This window comes from Scomber japonicus, chromosome 2 (assembly GCF_027409825.1).
Source record: "Scomber japonicus isolate fScoJap1 chromosome 2, fScoJap1.pri, whole genome shotgun sequence".
Taxonomy (NCBI): Eukaryota; Metazoa; Chordata; class Actinopteri; order Scombriformes; family Scombridae; genus Scomber; species Scomber japonicus.
Window position 1 is genome coordinate 14,605,902 of NC_070579.1, and position 23,070 is coordinate 14,628,971.

Below are 23,070 nucleotides of genomic sequence, written 5' to 3' on the forward strand. Positions count from 1 at the left end.
CTAGTAGAAGAAGAACCGGAAATGCTTTGACAATAAGACGACATCATGTTGTCGTTCGCTGTTTGTTTGAGGCGAAGGCCGTGTTCATAATCCTGGAGCAATTGTGGATTTACTGACTAAAAGAAAACCAACAGCTTGGCTTTTTCATTGCTTACCGTCGTTTACTGTCGGGGTCAAGTCTTTTTTGAAGTTATTTTTGCGTCTGCACTGTGAGTTAAGCCGTCCGCTAGCCACTTAGCACTGAAAGCTAACGTGGGCCAGCTCACGTTAAGTTATTTTTATTTCACTTAATCCTATCTAAAAGAGACTGTGTGAGTACGTTTGAGCGTGTTTTTTTTTAGCTAGTACAGTTGCAACTAGCCCGAGAGACACAATGGGTTCCTCCAAGAAGCATAAGGAAAAGAGCCGTGACAAGGACACCGAGGAGCGCCGCCGTGAACACAAGAAACATCGCCACAAGGACCGAGAGAGAGACAGAGAAGCTTCAGACCGGGATGGGACTCGGGGTAAAGAGAAACGAAAACGCTCCGGGTCCAGGGAAAGAAGTGGGCGAGATAGCCGCAGCAAAGGCGAAAGGAGCAGCGGGGAGCCACGGGTGAAGAAGGAGAAAGTTGATCTTGCATATGAGGAAAGTAATACTACAGAAGTGGAGCCTCAGTCTGCAAGCGGAGATGTGTCGCTCAGCATTGAGGAGACCAACAAACTCAGAGCCAAACTGGGTCTGAAACCCCTGGAGTTAAATCAGACCAAAAAGGAGCTTGGCACCAAAGAGGACCCTGTTGTGGCTGAGACTATCAACCCAGTTCTTATCAAGAAGCAGAAAGATATGAAGGAGAAGCTGGCAGCTTTGAAAGAGAAACGCATCCAAAACCAGAAATTGGGAAAAGTCAAGTCCCTAGCAGATGACGACTGGCTGGATGACACTGCCGCTTGGGTGGAAAAAAGCCGGAAGTTGGCCAAAGAAAAAGAAATGGCAGAGAAAAGAGCCAAACTTCTGCAAGAGATGGATGAGGAGTTCGGTGTCAGCAGTCTGGTCGAGGAGGAGTTCGGACAAAGCAAGAGGGAAGCCTATACATCTGGAGATCTGAAAGGACTCAAAGTGCAGCACAAGGTGGAATCCTTTAATGAGGGCCAGACTGTCATCCTGACACTGGAAGACAAAGGAGTGCTCGCAGAGGAGGAAGACGTTCTCATAAATGTGGGACTGGTTGACAAGGAAAAGGCCGAAAAGAATGTGGAGTTAAAAAAGAAAAAGCCAGAGTACAAGCCCTATGAAGAAGAGGAGAGTGTGGACGACATGGTTACGTTTAAGTCCCACTCTGTGCTGTCAAAGTATGATGAGGAGATTGATGGCGAAAAGAAAAAGAGCTTCCGACTGAATACAGGGGGCTTTGCTGATGGAGAGCGAGAGCGGGAGCTCCAGGCCATAAAAGAAGCTCTACGAAATCAGGCCCAGTCCTTGGAAATGCCCTCTCTCCAGATCGCGTCTGAGTACTACACACCTCAGGAAATGGTCGGCTTTAAAAAAACAAAACGCCGTGTGAAGAAGATAAGAAAGAAGGAGAAGCAGATAAATGCAGCTGATGAACTCCTCGATGACACTCGGTGTACTGATTTCGGCTCCAGGTCACGTGGCAGAGGCCGCAAACAGGTGGAAGACGACATTGAGGAAGTCAAGGAAGAGGAAAGCGTAGTGCCAAATGTTGTCCCCCAAATGTCTGATGACATCAGGATGGCTGAAATGGACATAAGTGATGACGAAGACTTCACACTTCCTGAGTCTGCTGCGATTGAGGAGGACGAGGCAGAGCAGGAGCTGCAGAAACAACTGGAGAAGCAGAGGAAGCTAAAGCAAAAGCAGCTTCTCAAAGACTCTGGGGAGAAGGTGGCAGAGCAGATTAAAGTTCTTAGTAAAGAGGACCAAGACAATGATCCTGAGAAGAAGAACAACATTGTTTTCAACGCCACCTCTGAGTTTTGCAGAACTCTGGGTGACATTCCAACATACGGCCTGTCAGGCAACAGAGAGGACCAAGAGGACATTATGGATTTTGAACAAGAGGAAGAGAAAGATGATGCTGGAAATTCAGACTCGGATATGGATGAGAATGTCGGATGGAGCATGGTTAACTTGGATGAAGAGCAGAAACAACCAGATTTCTCCACAGCCTCTGCCACCATTTTGGATGAAGAGCCCATTGTCAACTCTGGGCTTGCTGCTGCCTTGCTGTTGTGCAAAAACAAAGGTCTTTTGGACACTCAAATGCAAAAGGTTGCCCGTGTCAGAGCACCAAAGGGTGCCCTGCCCAATGACAACTACTGCATCGAGGACAAGATGGGCTTTGATGACAAGTACAGTCGCAGAGAAGAATACAGAGGCTTCACCCAAGATTTCAAGGAGAAGGATAGCTATAAACCTGACGTCAAAATTGAGTATGTGGATGAGTCTGGGCGGAAACTGACCCCAAAAGAAGCTTTCAGGCAGCTTTCACATCGCTTCCATGGAAAAGGCTCTGGAAAGATGAAAACAGAGAGGAGGATGAAAAAGCTTGAGGAGGAGGCACTGCTGAAGAAGATGAGCAGCAGCGATACTCCTCTAGGGACGGTGGCTCTGCTTCAAGAGAAACAGAAATCCCAGAAAACACCATACATTGTGCTTAGTGGGAGTGGGAAAAGTATGAATGCCAACACCATTACTAAATAAGTTTTGGGGGAGAGAGAATTATCTTAAACACAAAAATATACATGCACAGATACACAGAGAGAGACACACACACACACACATTTACAGGCTGTTTTAAGTGTAAAAAGTACCTGCTACAATTGAATGCATAAATCATACAAGTATCATTGTTGTATTAAAGAACTGTTCAATAAATTGAGTTCAAATTAGAGAAGTGATTTTGCTTTTTTTGTGTTTTAAAATTTGTGGATTAAATCAGAAAAAAAATATCTTAAGGATTAAAAATATAGTTTTGATATATATCTAAAATTGTGATTGTCAGATTTTTAAATCTTTGTTTAGTTTCTTGAGAGCTGTCGAGCAATTTGCAGGATGAGGTCAGAAACAGGTCCGGTGAAGGGGAAAATGTATTCATCAAAAAGTTTTCAAATGCATTTGGGTTCTGATTTGAAGTTACAAAACCAGACAAAATTAATTCAGTGTTATGTTTTTTTTAGTTAAATGTGGTTCCCAACAAAACCAAACTGCATATGTTAAAGGTTAAACACTGAAAAGCTTTGTAGTGTTTTAAATTAATTATTTTTATGAAAAAAGAGTGGAGCATCATATTTACACAATCTTTAAGATATTTTTCACAGAAAGTGGTCTAATATTCATGTGTCACAAGTTCAATACAGTCATTGTTGGCCTTTTGAATTTGGTTATCTGACTAAATTTAACAGGCTTTAACCATTTTATGATTAGTACGCGTTTGGCAAATGTTTACAACACTATCCAACAACAGGATGAATTTTTATCCAATAGTTGGCAGCCTAGTAAAGGTTTGTTAAATGACAAATGACAGGTAGGTGGTTGCTTTTAGGTTGTAGCTCTCGTTTTTGTCGAAAATTACTAAAATTATAAGTTCAAACAATATTTCGCATGCATCTGTATACAATTTAAAAAAAACTTTAAATAAATTCACACCCGTCCAGATAACCAAATAAGTATTAATACTCATAACATGTGGATTAATTTAAATTATAAGTGAGGCATTACCAGTTATATATCTTTTTTTATTTACATAGCTGTGAACAGTATGCCTCCACAGCGGAACTGTGTTGACGGTGAAGAAACTACTCGAACACTATTCGAGGTTACACAACCTGTAGTAAAGTAGCTTTGCTAACATCAGTGAGCTAACGTAGCTTCTCCGATACGACATGAACACTATTGATGGCTTCAGTCTCACACAGTAAAGGTAGGTGTCATAAAAATAAGAAGCTATAATGTCACCTGTAAAAGAAACACAGGAGCACAGAGATGAATAATTAAAATGATCGTTAACATCTTAACGACGTGTCAGCTCGTTTGACAGCTTCCTGTTGTTTAAGTGAGCTAGCGAGCTTAGTGACGGACAGCGAGCTTTGGTGCTTGTAAATGGTGTCGTGTTCATCGAAGATCCTCAGATACTTCACTTAGCACCTGTATGTCATCCTGGCACAGACGTGGTGGGTTAAGATGATTGTTATCGATAAGCCGAGCTGTGTTTTCTCGTCTCCGTTATAACGCAGTCACGTTAAACGTAAGATAAACAGATTATCAGGAGTCAGCTGTTTGGTACTGTGTGTTTTTATCTTGTGGATTTCACGTTTAATTTAATCTCAGGCTGAAAGCTTGCAAAGAGGTATATGATAGAAACAAAGTGTTTATCTTCGGTTTTTTGCGTAGCTGTTGTAATATTAAACGTTGTCATGTGTTTTTTCCCAGCATTCATTCATATCACGCTATCGTTACATTAGACCAATTTCATACACAATTATGTGGGTGTTCATATGTGTGTAATGATGCAATATTTTATTATACCCGATACAGCCAAAGATTGGTCTTTGTTTTTATTTATTTATATAGCAAAGTGTGTTTGCTTTTTAAAGTGCTTCACAAAGGCAGACATATGTGTGCACATACAAGCATAAAAAAGATCATTATTAAAATAAAACACATTATTTAAGCACAGATTGCCAACATGCTGAGGTGGGAAGATCTGAGTAGTCTTTTGGTGTTGTAAGGGGTAAGTTACAAAATATATGTGAGGGCGAGACCAAGGAGGGATTTACAGACAATTAGGAGAATTTTGAATGTTATCCTGTAATGAACAGGGAGCCGGTGTAAGGACACAATGATGGGTGTGATGTGGTTTCTCGGGCAGCAGCGTTATGGATCAGTTGTAGGCAGGAAGTGGTAGATTGAGAAATGCCATGGTAGAGTGAATTTCAGTAGTCCTAACTGAATGATATTAATGCATGAATTACTCTTTCTAGGTCAGAGGGTAAGAGGAAATGCCTGATTTTGGAGATGGTTCTGGGTTGGAAGAAGTTAGACTGAAGTAACTGTTAATAAGGCGTTGACATTGACACACCAATGTACTCTGCTATGGAAGTGTCTGTAGTCATAAGACCAATTTATACGCACACATCATGTGTCACATGTACATAAAGCGGGCTGAATATTAGTATGCCCGGGAATGAAGTGTCTGTGCTGATCATAATGAGATTTGTTATTTCCACAGGCTCTAACTTCACCCAGTGAAACCGCAGGTTGTTGTGATGTCAGAGCCTAAGCCCCCTACTCCCACCGGTGGAGACACATACAAAGGTTGGCTCTTCAAATGGACCAACTACATAAAAGGCTACCAGAGACGCTGGTTTGTTCTAAGCAATGGACTGCTGTCTTATTACAGGTAAGTCATGTTACATATTAGAGCTGCAAGTAATGATTATTTTTATTGTAGCTTAGTCTGTCTGTTATTTTTTATAAGTAATTGATCAATTGCCTAGTCTTTAAAATGTATGGAAATAGTGAAAATGGATATTACAATAACCCAGAACGTGAGGTGATATTGTCAGATGTCATGTTTTGTCTGACCATGTCTTATGTAGAGCTCTAGGTTTTTTCAGGCCATTTTATGGCACACTTATTCATTTTTAATCAAATAACACTCTAATTGCATTATTATAAAGAAATAAACAGTAGCTTTACAAGAAACATGTGGAATGATTAGATAATATTTAATTTAATTGATTCTTCTTAACATATGATTAAATTATATTTTCTCAATGAGTCATTTGGTCTGTAAAATGTTAGAAAATGGTGAAAAATGTAGATCATTGTTCCCCAAAGCCCAAGATGCAAACTCAAACCAACCAAAGATAATCAGTTTATTATCATGAAGGGTTAAAGAAACCAGAAAATAGTCACATTTAAGAAGCTGGAACTTGAGCATTTTATTATTTTTTCTTTAAACATCATTAATCAGTAATACAATTATAGTTGGCAATTAATGTTTCTGTTGATCAACTAATTGACTCATTACTTCACAAAACAGTGATTTAGAAACTCAACATGTGACCATCCTTCATACTGTCTGTCTGTTTCCAGGACCCAGGCAGAGATGGGTCACACATGCCGAGGCACCATCAACTTGGCCACAGCCAACATTGCTGTGGAGGACTCGTGCAATTTTGTCATTTCCAACGGAGGAGCACAGACCTACCACCTGAAGGCCAACTCAGAAGTGGAGCGCCAGCGCTGGATCACTGCTCTGGAGCTCGCCAAGGCAAAGGCCGTCCACATGCAGGCAGAGTCAGGTGAGAGGGTGGGAATGTTGAGAGGAGGCTAGATACCTGCAGCTGCTATGCCAGGAACAAATATGTGGTTTCTCTGTCCCTGTGACATTTCTTTGCTTTTTGGTCATGTTATCTTCCTTTTCCTCTACCTCAGATGACTCAGGTGATGAATGCCCTGCGGTGCCCCCAACCCCAGGACAGGGTGGAGGCCGTAACTCAGAAGTCCAATCTACGCTACGCACACTAAACAGCAAGGTGGAGGACCTCAACACCTGCAATGATCTCATTGTCAAGCATGGGTCTGCCCTCCAAAGGTATCTTTAGAAAAAAACAGTATCCTCCAAGAAAAAGAAGGCTGATGATAATTCATTTAATTTATTTATTTATTTAGTTGTTCCCTTATTCATTGTGTCTTTTACTCTACACAGGTCTTTGTCAGAACTGGAGGGGATTCGTGCTGGAGGGGACATGGGGGAAAAGATCAGACAAGTTACAGAGAGGGCGACACTATTTCGAATCACCTCTAATGCTATGATCAATGTAAGTAAGCCACATGTCTATCACTGAGAAACACATTATATTAATTAAAGGGTTAATCACTGATTTGTTGACTTGTTGTTTGTATGTGCTCCAAGGCTTGTAGAGACTTCCTCTCCCTGGCTCAGAGCCACAGTAAGCGCTGGCAGAAGGCCTTGCAGGTTGAACGGGACCAGAGGATAAGGTTGGAGGAGACTCTGGAGCAGCTGGCCAAACAGCACAACCATTTGGAAAGAGCTTTCAGGGGAGCAACAGTTCTCCCTCCTTCATTCAGCAATCCCTCCTTAGGTAACAAAGGTACAGCTCTTGTCCCCAAATTAGTTTTTGTCTTTCAAGTCTTGACTTGACTCAAAGCATGCTCACCATGCTGCATACAGTCAACTGAGGCCTTGTCAAGCAGTATCCTGCTCAAATTTCTCATGTATTCTTCTACTGTCTCTCTTCACTTTAGGTGGTGCTTCAGGAAAAGGAGATGCCAGTGACGAGGATGATGAAAATGAGTTCTTTGATGCTATGGAAGACCCAGCAGAGTTTATTACTGTCCCCGCTGATCCCAAATATCACAGGTTGATGATTGTCTCCCCTTTTTAAATGACAGTGATTTTATTTGTTATTCTCAATCTTGTTTTTTTTTGTTATTGTCTCTCTCTGTATTCTGTTTTTTTTATATATATTAAATCTTCACTATCTTGTTTGTCTGTCCTCCAGGAGGTCTGGCAGCAACGTTAGTGGGCTCAGCAATGAGACTGGAATGGATGATCAGTCTGTGAATGTATGTCAAGTTTGTGTTTTAAAGCAAATACTGATGTTTTTTACACTACACTTTCTTTTCCTCTGCACTAATTTAACCATTAACACCCTTTTCCTTTTCTTCCTGCAGTTTGATGAACTGTCGTTGGCATCCAATCCAGAGTCTCCACAGCCGCTTGAGCTAGAACCAGTTAGACAAAGACGGACTCGTATCCCTGACAAGCCCAACTATTACCTCAATTTGTGGAGTATCATGAAGAATTGTATTGGAAAGGAGCTCTCAAAGATACCAATGCCTGTAAGGGACAGCTCATTTGTTGCTGGTAATATATAGAAACTGAGTCATTAGCAGTAACTACAACACTTCTCTCTACCTACTAGGTTAATTTCAACGAGCCCCTTTCAATGCTGCAACGTCTGTCTGAAGACCTGGAGTACTACGAGCTGCTGGATAAGGGTGCTAAATGTCAGAGCTCTCTAGAGCAGATGTGTTATGTGGCTGCTTTCACAGTCTCTTCCTACTCCACCACTGTGCACCGCACAGGAAAACCCTTCAATCCCTTGCTGGGAGAAACTTTTGAGCTGGATCGGCTAAAAGACTGTGGCTACCGTTCCCTCTGTGAGCAGGTATGTTCAAAATATTACATGTTTAGCAAGTGACTTTTTTTCAGACTACATTTTTTTCAGTTCAAATGATTTTCATTCATTTCAACGACACAGTGTCATTCAGGTTTGACCAGTTTTAAACAGTAAACATGCTGGAAGCATCGTTATGCAGTCATGCTCATTTGCTTGAATGCTCAAGACGATCACATCTTGACTTTGCTACCTGTTCTCAGGTTAGTCACCACCCACCTGCTGCAGCTCATCACGCTATGTCTGAAAAGGGCTGGAGCCTCAGACAAGAAATTACCCTGGCCAGCAAGTTTAGAGGAAAATATCTTTCTATCATGCCCTTAGGTGAGTGTGTGTTTGTGTTTGCATAGTTGATGTTTTGCATCAGAACACGAGAAAATGTCCTTGACACTTCTGTAGTTGATTGATGATTAGTTTGTTAGTCAGTGCAATGGTTACTAACATGTTTGTTGGTTTGTACATTTAAAAAAAATCCTTATCCCTGTGCAGTATTTCATTGCCATTATCTGTCTTTTTTGTGCAAAACTAAACTAAACTAAAACTAAACTAAACTTTAATGCGGATACATTATTGGTAAAAAGCAATATTTCTATCATTAAGTGTACAACAACTCTCCTAAGTTGTCTTCACAGAATATTTTGCTGATATGTGGGATCCAAGTAAATCCATTTTGATTGAGTAGGGGAAAGACTGCCTGCTCTAAAACATTTTGTCTCTATCTCCAGGTTCTATCCAGTGCATATTTGAGAAGAGTAACAATCACTACTCTTGGAAGAAAGTGACTACAACAGTACACAACATTATTGTGGGGAAACTATGGATTGATCAGGTAACTTGAATATTGTGTAATTTTAACATATATTATCTGTCATTGTCTGTCTTTATTTGTGTCATTTTTGTGCAAAAATAAAATAAACTTTAATGCGGATACATAATTGGTAAAAAGTAATGTTTCTATCATTATGTGTACAACAACACTCCTAAGTTGTCTTCACAGAATATTTTGCTGATCATTCTATAATGTGAGGTCTTTATCTCTTCAACAGCAAAACATTTAGTCTCTTTCCTTTTGTTCCTTTCCAGTCAGGGGAGATAGATGTGGTGAACCACAAGACAGGCGATCGCTGCCATCTCAAGTTTGCTCCCTACAGTTACTTCTCCAGGGATGTACCAAGAAAGGTGAGTTTTGAATTCTCTTTGCTAATGTTATTCATTTTTATTTTTGTGGCACTTGCTGTATTTAAAACCAGAGCTGACTCTTTACAGTAACATATAATACAATCTCAAAAAGATCAGCTAATGGCTTATTAAATATTACGTTTAATTAGCCATTTTTGGCATAATCCATTTTTAAGAAGTTGCATTTGAATTTTAATTGACAGGCAAAATGTTTCTTTTTCAGTGTAGTAAAGTGGATTTGACTCTCTGCTTTTGGTTCTAAAATGATTTTAATTAAAAATGTCTCACCTAATCTTACCCATCGAGGCTATTTGATTGCATTCTTAACTTAAACCTGTGTTTGTCTTAAAGGTTACAGGAGTTGTAACAGATAAGGATGGGAAAGCCCATTACGTGCTGTCAGGGACCTGGGATGAGAAGATGGAGTTTTCCAGGATAATGCAGAGCAGCAAAGGCGAGAACGGCACTGAAGGCAAACAGAGAACCGTATATCAGACCCTCAAAGCCAAAGAAATCTGGAAAAAGAATCCTTTACCGTAAGTTTATGTCATATGAAAACATTGAAAACATTGGAAGTGCTTTTAAATAAATGGAGATGTACAAGTAGGGCTGTGTAGTTGCTGTAGCTTTGTGCCCCTGATCATTTTTGATGATGACTTTGCAGAGATGGAGCAGAGAACATGTACTACTTCTCCACGCTGGCCTTGACACTCAATGAACCTGAAGACGGAGTCGCGCCAACAGACAGTCGACGGCGCCCCGACCAGCGGTTAATGGAGGATGGCCGCTGGGACGAGGCCAACGCAGAGAAACAGAGGCTTGAAGAGAAACAGCGCACGAACCGTCGGGAGCGGGAGAGGGAGGCAGTTAAAGCAGCCAGCTCACCCGAGGAAGGTAAGAAAAAGAGGAGATGGGAAAGAAAGAAGAGGTGTTGTTTGTCTCTTGTGTTTCTGCCTTGCAATGTTTCTCTGTCCATTCATCTTTTGTCCACTTTGTCTGTCTTGGTATACTTTGTCTGCTTGTCTCTGTCTCAACACTAAGCTGTCACTGAGGATTCAATCAATGACTCATCCTTGAAAAGCAAGTACTCTTCTTAGTCTTTCCCACTCAAGATCTGCACAAGAAATACATGTGCAATATGTCCATGTGTGTAATAGGAAGGTGCTAAATGTCTTCTGCATCCATCTTTTTAAACACCCATTTACCTTCTTACCATCCCTTTACCCACTTCTGTTCCATTTAGCTGATGCAGGGGAGACTGGTACAGAAGCAAGTGAGGTTTCTGATGAAAGCAAGTATCATCTCACAGCTTAACATAAAATATGCACTTTAAAGAGATGCTTTGTGTAGCATTTTAACAGTAGAGGTTTAGCAAGCAAAAGCAATTACCCTAACATATCCATGGGAGACTGATTGGCTTGTTTTCTCAACTTCAGTGATTTAACAATTGCTTAAACATGTGCTGGAGGAAGTTAGGATTTCAAAACTTTCAAAACACAAGCTGTTTTAGGAACTGTCATGTCTTTCTCAGGCATATTCAATTGTTAGGTCATGGTGGACAGAGCTGAAAGAGTTGACAGAGGTCATAGATGACATGATGCACATTTAACATCACAATGAGACCAGCACCCATCAATTTTTCCACCATATATCAGCCTCTAAATTGCATTTTTCCTACTCTGATTAATAGGAAGTATATATAGCAGTATAAGCCATTAGAAGAAGCAGTAAAAAAATGAGTAAGCAAAGATCATCTGAAGGTCAACAGCTGTCCTGATTATGGTCATTTTGACAAATGCGTATTGCTTAAGATGCTACACACAGCGGTTAAAAAGTGAAAATAAACAACAGATTGGTGTGGAATTTTCTGAGTTATGGATTGACATCTTTTTTGTGTGCTGACGTTCAGCTGACACAGAGGACTCTCCCCCTCATACGCCTGTTGCATGCAAGTAGCCCCTTAACACTTTCACTCATTCTTGTTCTTTGTATCATACTCGTTCTTTTATGTCTCAAAGATTCATCCGTCACTTTCCGTTCTTTTTTCAGCCCCCTATGGACCATCACCCCTCCCTTATCTAAGCAAGTATTCTAATCATGATATACCACGTATAGCGACCTCACTGTATTCTAAAATGTATGTTATTTAGTCAAACCCCCCCTTGTTCATTTTCCATCATTTCCTCCTCACATCCTTTCTTAGTGGAAGGCAGTGAAGGTCCTCATGAAGCTCCAGTGAAAAGCAAGTAACATCAGTGTTGCTCTTAGTATCCCCCTGTTTTGTTTTTTGATATTTAGATGCGTGTTTGTAGTCTTTAGGGAATCTTACAGAAGATTGTAGCTGACTGTAGAAGTGGCGTAATAAACCTAGCACTACAATAGTTAGAGTAGTATTTATCTCCTTACTTTGATCCTGGGCAGTTGTGAGCCCGACTCTCGTCACATGGTACATCATATAGGAAGTTATTAATGATTTCATTAAGTACTTCTCTATGATTTGCCTCCTGCGTTTGGTTTCTGAAGACCAGGTGATCGGTAACTCTGAATGTATCTATTTCTACCTTTTTTGAGTCAACCATCTGAGAGCATATCCGCTTAACTTCAGCATGATGTGTTGTCATGGCTCAGTGGCTTCTTAACCCTCATCTCCAGTCCCTGTAAAGATTTCCTTTGCTTAAAGATTTTCTTCTCCTTCAGGCGCCCATCAAGACAATCATCAAGCACTGTGGTTTGAGAAGTTAGACGATCCCGTATCTGGAGAGACCCTGCATGTCTACAAGGGAGGCTACTGGGAGACAAAGGACAGCGGCAGCTGGGACATGTGTCCTGATATCTTCTGATCACACCCGAATTAGCCTGTTCCATCAGAGGTGTACAACATTAACAAATTAGAAGATAGTGAGGAGCCTTTCCTTTACATCAGCCAGAGTCAGGAAACAAGCTTGACATCAGCCTCAACCTTTTCCCTATCCCAGCAGAGATTTGCTCAAGCCCCTTCTCAGGACCAAGGTCTGGACTTGTTTCTTCTCTTCACCTTCGACATAAACTCTGTGTCCATCGTAGCTGGTTAGCACTCAGAATTCCCTCTCACTGCCACTCCAGTGCTGATTTTTAACGTGTTGTCACCGCTGCAGTCTTTGGTACACCTTTACCTTGCATTTTGTAATTCATTTTCTTTAGCAACACTATTAAGAAGAGTATTTGCTTATTGTGAGACAATAAGCAAAGTTTTGTTTAAATAGAAAGACCTGATCTGTAATTTCTGCGCTTGTTTATGGCGTACATCCCTGACGTGATTTTTTGCAAAGAATTTAATGAAACTTCATAGAAGTCCACAGCCCAGCACCACTCACTGCAAGTCAAAGTTTATTCAGTCTATTCAGTAAATATTCACTATATCAGTTTCAGATCATGCAGATAGGCACAGCTTGCATAGGCTTCACTGGTTCTGACAAAAAAAGGAGATGATCATTGTTTGTTTTTTGGTTAAGAAAGTACAGTATGGCCAAGTTAAACAATTATTTTAGACCGGTACAAAATGTGAAGTGTCAGAAACACTGAAACTTAATACAGAGTTTGCCTTGCAGTTAATCGTGATTTGTGGTGCTACTTTATTCCCTCTGGAGGTACATTATATCTACACAATAGCCTTTTTTTCTCATTTTTGCACTCCACTAGGACATTTCTTCTTTTTGATTTTCTTTTTCACCCAATTCAAAAATTTGAGGAAAATACATGCAAGTGTTGAAGAGACATCAAATTAGATCATGATGATTATGCCACCCCTCTGTGAATACATAGTTGTGCATCTGAAATGGCTCCATACATTGTTCTTTATATGTCTTTTGACCTTCTTTTCCTCTATAGAAGAATGATATTTCCTTTTTTCTACTTTTTTAATGACATTCCTGTATGTAGCACACTCACACAACACTGTATATGGTCTTTATTTAATATGATAAAATATTGAATACAGTATGAAATGTATTAGTGGTACTAAACAATCTTGTATTAGTACCGATAAAATAAATAAAATATGAAAAATACCAATGGCACTACTGCTAACAATGTGGTGAAAAAACATTTGAATTCAATTATGTTATAGATAGAGTGTATTTGATTTACTTTAATCCTCATGTTTGCGATCAATCATGTTAGAAAGTCCACTGTGCTTCTCTACCCAAGTACCTGAATTTCACACCTGTCTTCTACCCAAAGTTTGTGCTCTTATTAAAACTTTGATCACCTATTTCAACACCCATCAATTCTGCTTTTCAAAATAAATGTTGAGTTTGAGATTTATCTACTATAGCTGCAGAGTCGTGCTCCTACTCAGCGCTGATTTCTGCTGGTTTAATGAGAAATCAACGTGAGCGGAAATGTAAGGCAAGGTTTTTTTTGTCTTCCTGACTTCCATCAAACTTGCTGATTCTAGCTTTAATCTATTGACGTAGGTTATTTTAGTCTGTGTGCTGCAGGTGTAGACTTTCAACCGACAGCAATAAGAGTGCCTGTTGTGACGTGGCGCAAAATTAAACATGAGGACGGCGTGAAGTGAGAACGCTAAAACTGCAAAAAATTGAATTATTTTGTCTTTGTGTTTTGTTATCTGTGATATGAATGGAAGGACTGTATGGCTGAAAATCTAAATTTCATGTTATATTCAAGTGTACTTAAAATACAACACTGAAATTAAGATCACAAAACACAACATTGCAAATATTTCTGTGTAAATATATTAAATAGTTGAAGTAATTGTGATTTTAACTGGTAAAGCTGATAGAGAGAATCTAATTGCAGCAATGCACTTTTTTTTATTTAAAATTTTTGTTGTTTTTTTGTTTTTTTTCTCATTGTTGTTCACTCAGAACTGGATGCATTTTACTTCCCTAAGCTGAGTGTATTGTTTGTGTTTTTGGGAGTTATAATGAGATATCATCTACCAGCTAGGATAGATTTATCTTGATTTGTACTAATTTGTTTTGGTCTAAACCATTTCTTACTACTGTCGCTTCATATTTCATTCATATTGATATAAGAAAATGTGTGTGAAGATTGTCCATCTTTGTTCTTCAGAAGGAGTTTACATGTTTTTTTCACATATATATTTAATCTTGATTTTTAGCCACTTGCCTCACTGTGTAACCCCGTCCGTCATGCATCTATGTTTTTATTTGCTTTTCAGTTTTTTTTTTCCTTTTTATTTAATTTTGGTTTCTGCCTTTTTATCTTTTAATTTCCTCCAGCTGTTTTTTTTTCTTTTTTTTTTGACCTGTCACTAATCACAATGCTACAATTTATCATAATTCTTAAAAAGAGACTGAAGGTGTCCTTTGCACTTTAGACCAGTACATCCAAAATTTAACACGCACTACTTGATTTGACTTTTGCTGTTTGAAGAGAGTGTCATTTTGTGAGTTTGTTTTGGAAACTTAAACTGTGTTCAGTAATTGCAAACATGTACATAAGTAAAAAATATATACATATGTATTGACTTACAGTCCTGAGTATACTTTTCACCTTTTCTGTCCTTTACTGCAGTTTCTTTTAGCAGGATTGTGTTAGAAGGTGATGATATTAAAGTCTGGAATAGAGATAATGTGTATATTTTGCTGTCATTATTGGTTCCTGCATAGCTTCACAAAGTGGCCCTCACTGGTTAAATGATTTAAGATGTGTGGGTATAAGTAAGGAATGAACATTTTAAAAATACATGAATTGAGCTTTACATGCAGTGCAGACAATATCTAGTTTGACTGAGGTTATATTAACTGTTCTCAAGTATCATACTGGAGTCTACGTGGAAATGTAGGACTCCATCTGTGTAGTTATGAGATGATAATCATTTTTTAGGCTGCCACACCCTGTAGTTAGTGCCAAAGATAGACCAGGAAAGACTCAGAGTAAGACAGGGGGGAAAAAACATTTGCAAGTGTCCCAGTAAGCCATGACAACATGATTTGTTTTATTTATTTATATTTATTTACACCTCCTAATTTCCCTATTGTGTTATTAATCATTTTAAATTCCTATAAATAACTAAACCCAACAACCACCAAATACATGTATTAAACTTGAATCTAGAAAACGAAAGATCAAATATACATAAAATGTTGCCTATATAACTTGAAAAATATCAGTGAATATCGGACAACAACCCTAACCAGTATTTTTTTCATAAAAATCTGAATATATATATATAGAGGAAAATAAATTTGAAATAAAATGTGGAATATATGTAATCTACTTTTGCAATGCAACACTGTTTATTTACACATTTTACATAATTAGCCAAAACCTATTTAGAAAAAATGGTTGTTTTTAGGATATGTCCTGCTCAATACTGACTGCATTAAATGATAGTGAATGCATTTTTAAAAATTCTTCTCATTTGATGTTTTAAAATGAAGCAATTATTTTAATGAATATACTAAATACACTGTAGGTGGATGAAATATTTAATATATATTATTCTTTTGTAGTTACACCATTTGACATTTTCCAGAGCATTCAGTTTTAATTTTGGTAAAAACAAGAATGGCGCAAGTGTCGTTTCAAATGACATAAAACCAGGATAAATACAAAATGTGCATAATAATAACAAACCTGATGCTGCTTTTAAAACTATTTTTTAAGATATTTTTGAATTGACCCATAAAATAATATATTATTCAGAGGAACCAAACCACTACTCTTAGTGCAGTACTTCAACAATTTCATGCATGTCATGCACTACAGTAGACAGATATTTGGAAGTCATTTTTAACCATTTAACTTGTAGTGCCATGTCCCAACCACCCAGGTGTAAAACCAAAAGTGTTATCTGAAATTCCATCTAAATCATTTTTGGCTCTCACTGTCATTTTGAAATATTGCATCATAAATTCAAAATGGCATATAGAGAGGATTAACCAATTACTTGGATGAGAATTTTTAAATTGCTGTATTAGTACATCTACTTAGATAAGGAATCCGAATAGGCTACTTCTTCCATAGGTGCTGTACTATCTTCCTGAGACCCAGCCCATTGACTTGTGTGGACATTTTGTTTACATGCGTCTCCTTTTACTGCTTTCATTTATTGGTGTTTTTTCAATGACATTAGATTCACAACTATACTACCTGGGCTTCCTGGGTGTCCAAATGACCCTATAAACTGGAGCCCAATTCATTTCTTTTCTCTACAAATTGACAACAACGTTTTCTGGTTTTTGGCAATTGATTCAGTTTCAGTAGAAAATATACTTTATTCCTTGCAACAAAAAAGCAAGTGAAACAATCCAGAATTATAAATAAGCATGTTTCTTAATCATATTAAATGTATTCTTGGATTAATAACACTACAAAACCAAAACCTGATTCATTTTTTGTCTTCTAAAATAGTCCTGTAAAATTAAAAAATTAAACTACATTTTTAAAAGTCTAAATTGTAAGATAAAGTCTAAATAGTTAGGAAATCACACAAAAAAACAGAAATTGGAGGACTTTTTTTTCCTTGATTCCCTTCCCAGGAGGCTATTCCTCAAATGAAATCATGACCTCTGTTATTTTAGTAACCCCACTTCCTGATTTACTTCTTTTTTTTAAATTTTTAAATTTTTAATTTTTATTATTATTATTATTATTTTTATTTTTTATTTTTTATTGTAAAAAAAAGCATACATACAGTATACAATGAACAGTATACAAGAAAGACATAAGATAACAGATGAGCCAGGGGTAGTTACATTAAATAAAAATGTTGTAATAGGTACAGATATTTAGCGTTTTAATAGCCTTTTGATTAGTCAAATTATCAAGTAACTTAAAATAATGCTCAATTTCTTTCTGAAAAACAACAAAACAAGGTTCTTTCTTATTAAACTGATTTACTTCTTCTCCCACCCGGCTGACGTGGGGAAGTAAACCGAGCGCCCCCTGCGCATGACGTCATCACCTTTGTTTACTAGCGGGGCGTAGCTAGCTCTGTCTGTCCCAACACGTCTGGACATTATTGCAACCGACTGCAACTAGCGTCAGTTGTTTGTTAAGTTTCCTGTGAGTGACTCAGTGTTGCGGTGTGTAACTTAACGGCGTGTTTTCTTAGCGGTAAATTGTTAATCAGAACCTGTGAATATGTCTGCTAACGGACCCGGAGAGCACACCATAGATGCAAGAACACAGTAAGTCATCATGCATATATTTTTTTAGCTTATTCATCGTTAACTATCTTTATCCACAGCTGCTTATTGTTTGCATTTGCGGAAACTGGTGACCTCCGTTTCCAAAAAGACTGCTGGTGACCTAGACACGATAAGTGATACATTCATTCACTCTCTGTTAGCTACATACGAGCTAATTTGTATGTATGTAAACTGGATTTAATTTCATGAGGAACTAATGCATTGATCTGATGCTAGCCTGTAAGCTAACTCGACCTTTTCAATGCTTCTCGTGTTTATGTTATGCTCTCTCTGTGTCGTGTGTTATTCGCTGGTTGCTCTTTTGTCACATTATAGGGTTAAATCTTGTTCATGGTTTTTTGTCTTTCAGGCCGGAGGGGGCTTCTTCACCCCCTGCTCCTCAGGCCATGCAGGTGGATGCCAAGCCCCAATCACACAGCTACAGATACCGCCTGGATTACCCCAGCATGGGCCAGTGTATAATCATAAACAACAAGAACTTTGACAGGAGGACAGGTATGTGTCTTTTTAAGCATATTCAATCTGAAAACAGCTGTACAGGGTTCCCACGGTTATGAAAGTTATGAAATTAGAAAAACTTGGACTGGAAATGGAATTAGGTGAATGTTTTGGAAAAGTTTTGATGACCTACTCTGATATCAAAGATAACAGATATAAGGACCTCACACTTTTCATTCATTTAATATGGATATGCAAATTATCCATTTCTATATTTAGCTTTTTAATATCTTCTGATCTGGGGCCACACGCTTCCCCTGGATGTAATTGCAAAATCCTCCTGCCTACCTTTTGTTAAACTACTTCAATTAAATCATGGAAATGGGGTAAAATATTAAGGAATAGTTATGGAAAAGTTTTGAAAATTCATTGGTAAATATGTGTGGGAACCTTGGCTGTACATAAACCAATTCTTTGAATCCAGCTTCTCAAATGTGAATATTTTCTGGTTTCTTTAGTTTTATATGACAGTAAACTTGAATGCCTTCTGGTTGTGGACAAAACATTTGAAGATCTTAGGCTGTGGGAAACAGCAACAATGACTGACATTTTCCGAACCATCAATCACTAATCACTAATGAAAATTGCATCACTACACATAGAGGAAATGCATTTGATACAGTGTGTAAATTTAATACACTCATTTTATTTCACCCAGAGCCAAGTGAAGCTGTAGTTTACATTTTTCTGTCAGATACAACATATTAGTGTTTAAACTTTATAACACAACATTATCATTTGTTCATGTTAAACAGCCTGCAGCAGTGTGTTTGTGGTCAACTCAGGCAGGACCAAGTTTCCTGTTTTGTTTCCACAAATAAGTCAGCAGCTGTGAGTCTGTTTGAGGATGATTGTTGAGCAACAATATTCTAGTTTTACTTTCTTTTTATTCATTTAATGACATTACTTACATCAAGGAGGTTATCATTTTGCCTGTTTTGAAATTTAAAGGAACAAAAATACAATCTTTACTAATCCTCTATTTTATTATCCTGGCCTTACTGCTTCATTCTCTCTTGATGTCAGGGCTGTAGTGGAGACTGAACACACGTAAAAGCTCTTTTTATATATCTTACCCGCCTCATATTTTTATCACTTGACAGCTGTTAGTGGCCCAGATTGGCTTATTGTCACAGTTTCTGTTGTAGTATAGATATTTTAGTATGACCGCTACGCAACGACTCGATTAATAAGATGTTTTCTTAAGCTGGTAAAAGTTTGTTGACCTCAGTAACTATACCTTAACGAAGTAAGTGAGGCGGCAGCAAAAGTAGAAACAAAATCTCTGTAAATATTTGAATACTTGCGAGATTACTTTCCCATTCCTGACCATAGTCACATTAGGGAACAACCATGCATTTAGCAAGGTGTTCAGGGTGGAATTCAGTGTTGGTCATGGTGGAGAAAAATTATGTTATCTAACATAAACACAAGCATGCTCAAAAAAGCCACGAAGAAAAAAACATCAACCATCTGTTTGTTTAGAGCAGAGCAGGCAGTAAACGCACCTGGTGATAAGTTATCCGGAGCCAAGAGAGGAAACCCTTTTTCATAATGTAAAAAACATGGTTAGGTGGGGTTGTGGAAAAAGCCCCTTATTTTCAAAACCCAGTGTTGACAGGTGTGTTTTAGGGTCATGGTTATTTTCCAGTAATCCTATCTTGGGCCAGCAACAAGTTAGCCCACAGTTAATGGATGAGTTGGCTCAAATGTACACTATTAAAACTTTCATTAGTAGTTGCAAGTTTAGCTAGCATGACGTGCCTGTGACATCCCCTTCATAGTGTTTCCAGTTCTCAGTTGGAATACCCCTTGCTTGTGTTTACTGAAAGGCTGATTGTTTGTGCAGATAACAATAGGCAAGCTATCACCATCTCATTGTACAACATGGCCGATCACACAACTCCATCCTCACCCACATGAGATGATATATGAGCTAGGGGACCCAATTACACTTGTTGCTGTGGATACCATTTAAAGGTAAACCACTCTGTGGGTGTTTTTAATGTTGGCTGCAGAGAGAGAGAACGTGCAGGTAGCTGCAGTAAGCCTTGTGTATGTCACCTTGCATTTGATAACAACTCATTAGATCCGTGTGAAGCGTACTGTCATTGCCACATCAGGAAGTTCATTGCCCTGCATGACATGCAGTGTGATTTGATGTGCATGACATTATCACATGGGTAACTACGGTTTATTAACTTCTACTTTCAAGTTTTATGTCAGCTACCAATTATGGAAATAGTAATGCCAGTTCTGTACATTTATTTCTGTTGGTAAAACACAGATATTGTAATAGTCTTATAAGAAAGACGAACTGCAGCTGTTTCCACACAATGTGCGTCCCTCATGTGTTCAGGATCTGTAGGAGGGATGTTTGTTCAGCGCTTCCTTCACTGAGGATATAAAGACCTGAGGCTTACAATAAGTGGAGACACTGTATGAAACTTTGCATTGACCTTAGTCCTTGTCTGCCTTTGAGAGAAATAGGACATTGTGTGATGTAAGGGCTGTGAAGACCTTGGATATCTATGTAAGTGGATACAGCCTCAGTCTCTCACAGAGCGTCAGAGCTGCAGTACTTTGGTCTTGTTTTATTATCAGACTTGGATCCGAGAAACCTGTCTAGCAGGACTTACTGAATTCACATGACTGCTTAATCAACGCGGCCCAATACCTCGAGAGCAAATATCAACAGTAGTTAAGCCTGTATTGCTAAATACTGTGAATAGTTCCAGCTGTTCCTGTTACCGTGCACTGATGCACAGTTAGACATAACTTGGTAATCCCCCACATATGTTTTCAGAAACACTGCAGTATTTTGTCCATGAAGTATTTTTGTGTAAAATTCCAGACCAGGCTCACTCTCACAAATAAAGTATAGTTGAGAGCTAATATTTTTAAACCCAGAGCTTTCAGACAGGCAGTGATCGGGATGGTATAGTGTGACAGCACACCACATGATTATGCCTCCTCAAAATGTTCAAAATGTAGCATCGTTCAGCCGTAAATAAATGTCATTCACTGAGCACGTCTGGGTGGAGTAGCTATGAGTTAAAAAAGTTCAACAAGGTATAGTGTTCATTTAGTGGCAAGATAAAAGCATTTTATTGGAAATCATTTGTCAGAATTCAAATTTTAAGGGAAAAAGTCTATATAGCTGGTGTATAAAACTGCCTCTAACATGCGCTAAATACAAAATTCGCTTGTAAGGAAAATGGCATACAAGTTCCTTCAAATTGTCTTCTGTTCATTCTTCAAATAACGGGAAATATGTTCTCTGTTTTTGTTTTTTAAAGGCATGAATCAGCGAAATGGTACAGATGTAGACGCAGCCAATGCGATGAAAGTGTTCTCCAAGTTGGGCTACAAAGCGAAGGTTTTCAATGACCAGACAGTCGGGCAGATGGTACAGATTTTAACTGAAGGTAAGTATGATTCAGAATTCATGGAAATCACCTAAAACCATGACACACACACACACACACACACTAATGGATACTCTGGGTCAGTATGATTTATTCCTTCCACACACTCTCTTACACATTAGCTTGTCTAAAATGTAATGAAGATTATGTTTATTTGTTTTTTAGCATCAAAGCAAGATCACAGCAGCTCAGCGTCTTTTGTCTGTGTTCTGCTGAGTCATGGAGATGAAGGTGTGTTTTTTGGTACGGATGGCTCAATAGACCTCAAGTCCCTGACATCACTTTTTCGGGGAGATCGCTGCAAATCCCTGGTGGGAAAGCCCAAACTTTTTTTCATCCAGGTACTGTAAGAGTTTTGTTTGTTTTTTTTCCTAACCCTCTTGCACTCATTAACCTCAGGTTTTGGTAACCAGATCTGTTTTTTTCTGTGCTCATGGTGCAGGCTTGCAGAGGTACTGAACTGGATCCAGGCATTGAAACAGACAGCCCAGAGGGCTCCACCAAGATCCCAGTGGAAGCAGACTTCCTCTATGCCTTCTCCACAGCCCCAGGTTAATAGTCATACACAGGCCTTTTTGTAAACTCTTTTTTTCCTTTTCATTAATCACGTTGACACATTCATCATTTTTCCACTCACATGTCTACAGGCTACTACTCCTGGAGGAATACTATGACCGGATCCTGGTTCATCCAGTCACTGTGTGAAATGATGAGCCAATATGGAAAAGAATTGGAGCTCCAGCACATCCTGACAAGGGTAAACCACAAGGTGGCACTAGAGTTTGTCTCTGTCTCCAATTCACCTGGCTTTGATGCAAAGAAACAAATCCCATGCATTATGTCAATGCTGACAAAAGAGATGTATTTTTCTCGTTAATGTCACTGCATCAGAAGAATTCAGCCTGACAGGCCGTGCAGAGGAAAGGCTTGAGGGATGTTTGTGAATTATTTTAGTTTACACTTTATGAGTGTCTCATTAAACCTCAGCTTATCTATATCTGGGCAAGTAGACGTGATGCAAATATGCTTTCACATTTCACAAGCTTGGCATTATAAGGTTTCTTTCTGTGTGGGTTACAGTTGGGAGATATGTGTTATTATTGTTTTTTGTATCCCAGCTGGAAAATTATTTTGTATTCTCTTTTTAAACTTTTTAACTTTTTTTTTTAAAAATTCATTCATCAGCATAAAAATCATGAATCTTCAGATAAAATCGTTCCTGTTATTCTAAACTCACAGTTTGATACCAGTAGAGGCCTCTTTGCTGTTTACAATATCCACATTTCAGGGAACTGTATCTGGAGCCAGTTTGATAGGAAGTTTAACCTTCGGTATTTGTTTAATCATGAAACATGGAACATTTTTTTATGACTAAGCAGTTTATTTTATCTTTACTCTGTATGCAAGACAACAGTCTGGTAAGGGGATCATGTGTGTTATTTCTGTGCCTGTTTTTTCTTTTATTTTGTATACATTATTGTTCTTTGGTTTAAACAATTGAGTGAGTGCATCTTTCTACCATTTGCACAGTTTACACAACCAAAAATAACCAATCATGTTGTGAATTTGTT

General features: G+C 38.5%; 3 protein-coding genes across 8 annotated transcripts; all 3 read left to right on the top strand.

Moving 5' to 3' along the window:
- The first annotated feature begins 44 nt into the window (after positions 1-44).
- Positions 45-2,891, top strand: sart1 (spliceosome associated factor 1, recruiter of U4/U6.U5 tri-snRNP). Its single transcript, XM_053340587.1, has one exon. It carries the CDS (start codon positions 374-376, stop codon positions 2,702-2,704), a length of 2,331 nt encoding a protein of 776 aa, XP_053196562.1. The 5' UTR covers positions 45-373; the 3' UTR covers positions 2,705-2,891.
- Positions 2,892-3,812: 921 nt separating this feature from the next.
- On the top strand, positions 3,813-15,008 carry LOC128380721 (oxysterol-binding protein 1-like). 6 transcript variants are annotated; one of them, XM_053340635.1, is made up of 17 exons: positions 4,079-4,173; positions 5,232-5,402; positions 6,101-6,309; positions 6,443-6,602; positions 6,717-6,828; positions 6,924-7,122; positions 7,277-7,391; positions 7,534-7,597; positions 7,706-7,873; positions 7,957-8,202; positions 8,415-8,535; positions 8,937-9,040; positions 9,295-9,390; positions 9,742-9,926; positions 10,055-10,284; positions 10,634-10,681; positions 11,300-12,213. In XM_053340635.1, exons 2-17 carry the CDS (start codon positions 5,269-5,271, stop codon positions 11,344-11,346), a joined length of 2,238 nt encoding a protein of 745 aa, XP_053196610.1. In that variant the 5' UTR covers positions 4,079-4,173; positions 5,232-5,268; the 3' UTR covers positions 11,347-12,213. The 6 variants fall into 6 exon arrangements, with proteins under 6 accessions (XP_053196584.1, XP_053196610.1, XP_053196592.1 ...); XM_053340617.1 differs by lacking the exon at positions 10,634-10,681 and having other exon boundaries at positions 12,088-15,008; XM_053340643.1 differs by lacking the exon at positions 10,634-10,681 and having other exon boundaries at positions 6,924-7,113; positions 12,088-15,008.
- A 2,412-nt stretch (positions 15,009-17,420) lies between these two features.
- Positions 17,421-22,431, top strand: casp3a (caspase 3, apoptosis-related cysteine peptidase a). Its single transcript, XM_053330872.1, has 6 exons — positions 17,421-17,552; positions 17,923-18,068; positions 21,371-21,499; positions 21,665-21,840; positions 21,942-22,050; positions 22,147-22,431. The coding sequence occupies exons 1-6, from the start codon at positions 17,506-17,508 to the stop codon at positions 22,374-22,376; spliced, it is 837 nt and encodes a 278-aa protein (XP_053186847.1). The 5' UTR covers positions 17,421-17,505; the 3' UTR covers positions 22,377-22,431.
- Positions 22,432-23,070: the final 639 nt, after the last annotated feature.

Coding starts and splice junctions, on each gene's coding strand:
- sart1 (XM_053340587.1), top strand. CDS start 374: ATGGGTTCCTCCAAGAAGCATAAGGAAAAGAGCCGTGACAAGGACACC.
- casp3a (XM_053330872.1), top strand. CDS start 17,506: ATGTCTGCTAACGGACCCGGAGAGCACACCATAGATGCAAGAACACA. Junction 21,841..21,941: donor CCAAACTTTTTTTCATCCAG/GTACTGTAAGAG, acceptor CTCATGGTGCAG/GCTTGCAGAGGTACTGAACT. Junction 22,051..22,146: donor TGCCTTCTCCACAGCCCCAG/GTTAATAGTCAT, acceptor ACATGTCTACAG/GCTACTACTCCTGGAGGAAT.
- LOC128380721 (XM_053340609.1), top strand. CDS start 5,269: ATGTCAGAGCCTAAGCCCCCTACTCCCACCGGTGGAGACACATACAAA. Junction 9,041..9,294: donor GGAAACTATGGATTGATCAG/GTAACTTGAATA, acceptor GTTCCTTTCCAG/TCAGGGGAGATAGATGTGGT. Junction 9,391..9,741: donor CCAGGGATGTACCAAGAAAG/GTGAGTTTTGAA, acceptor TTTGTCTTAAAG/GTTACAGGAGTTGTAACAGA.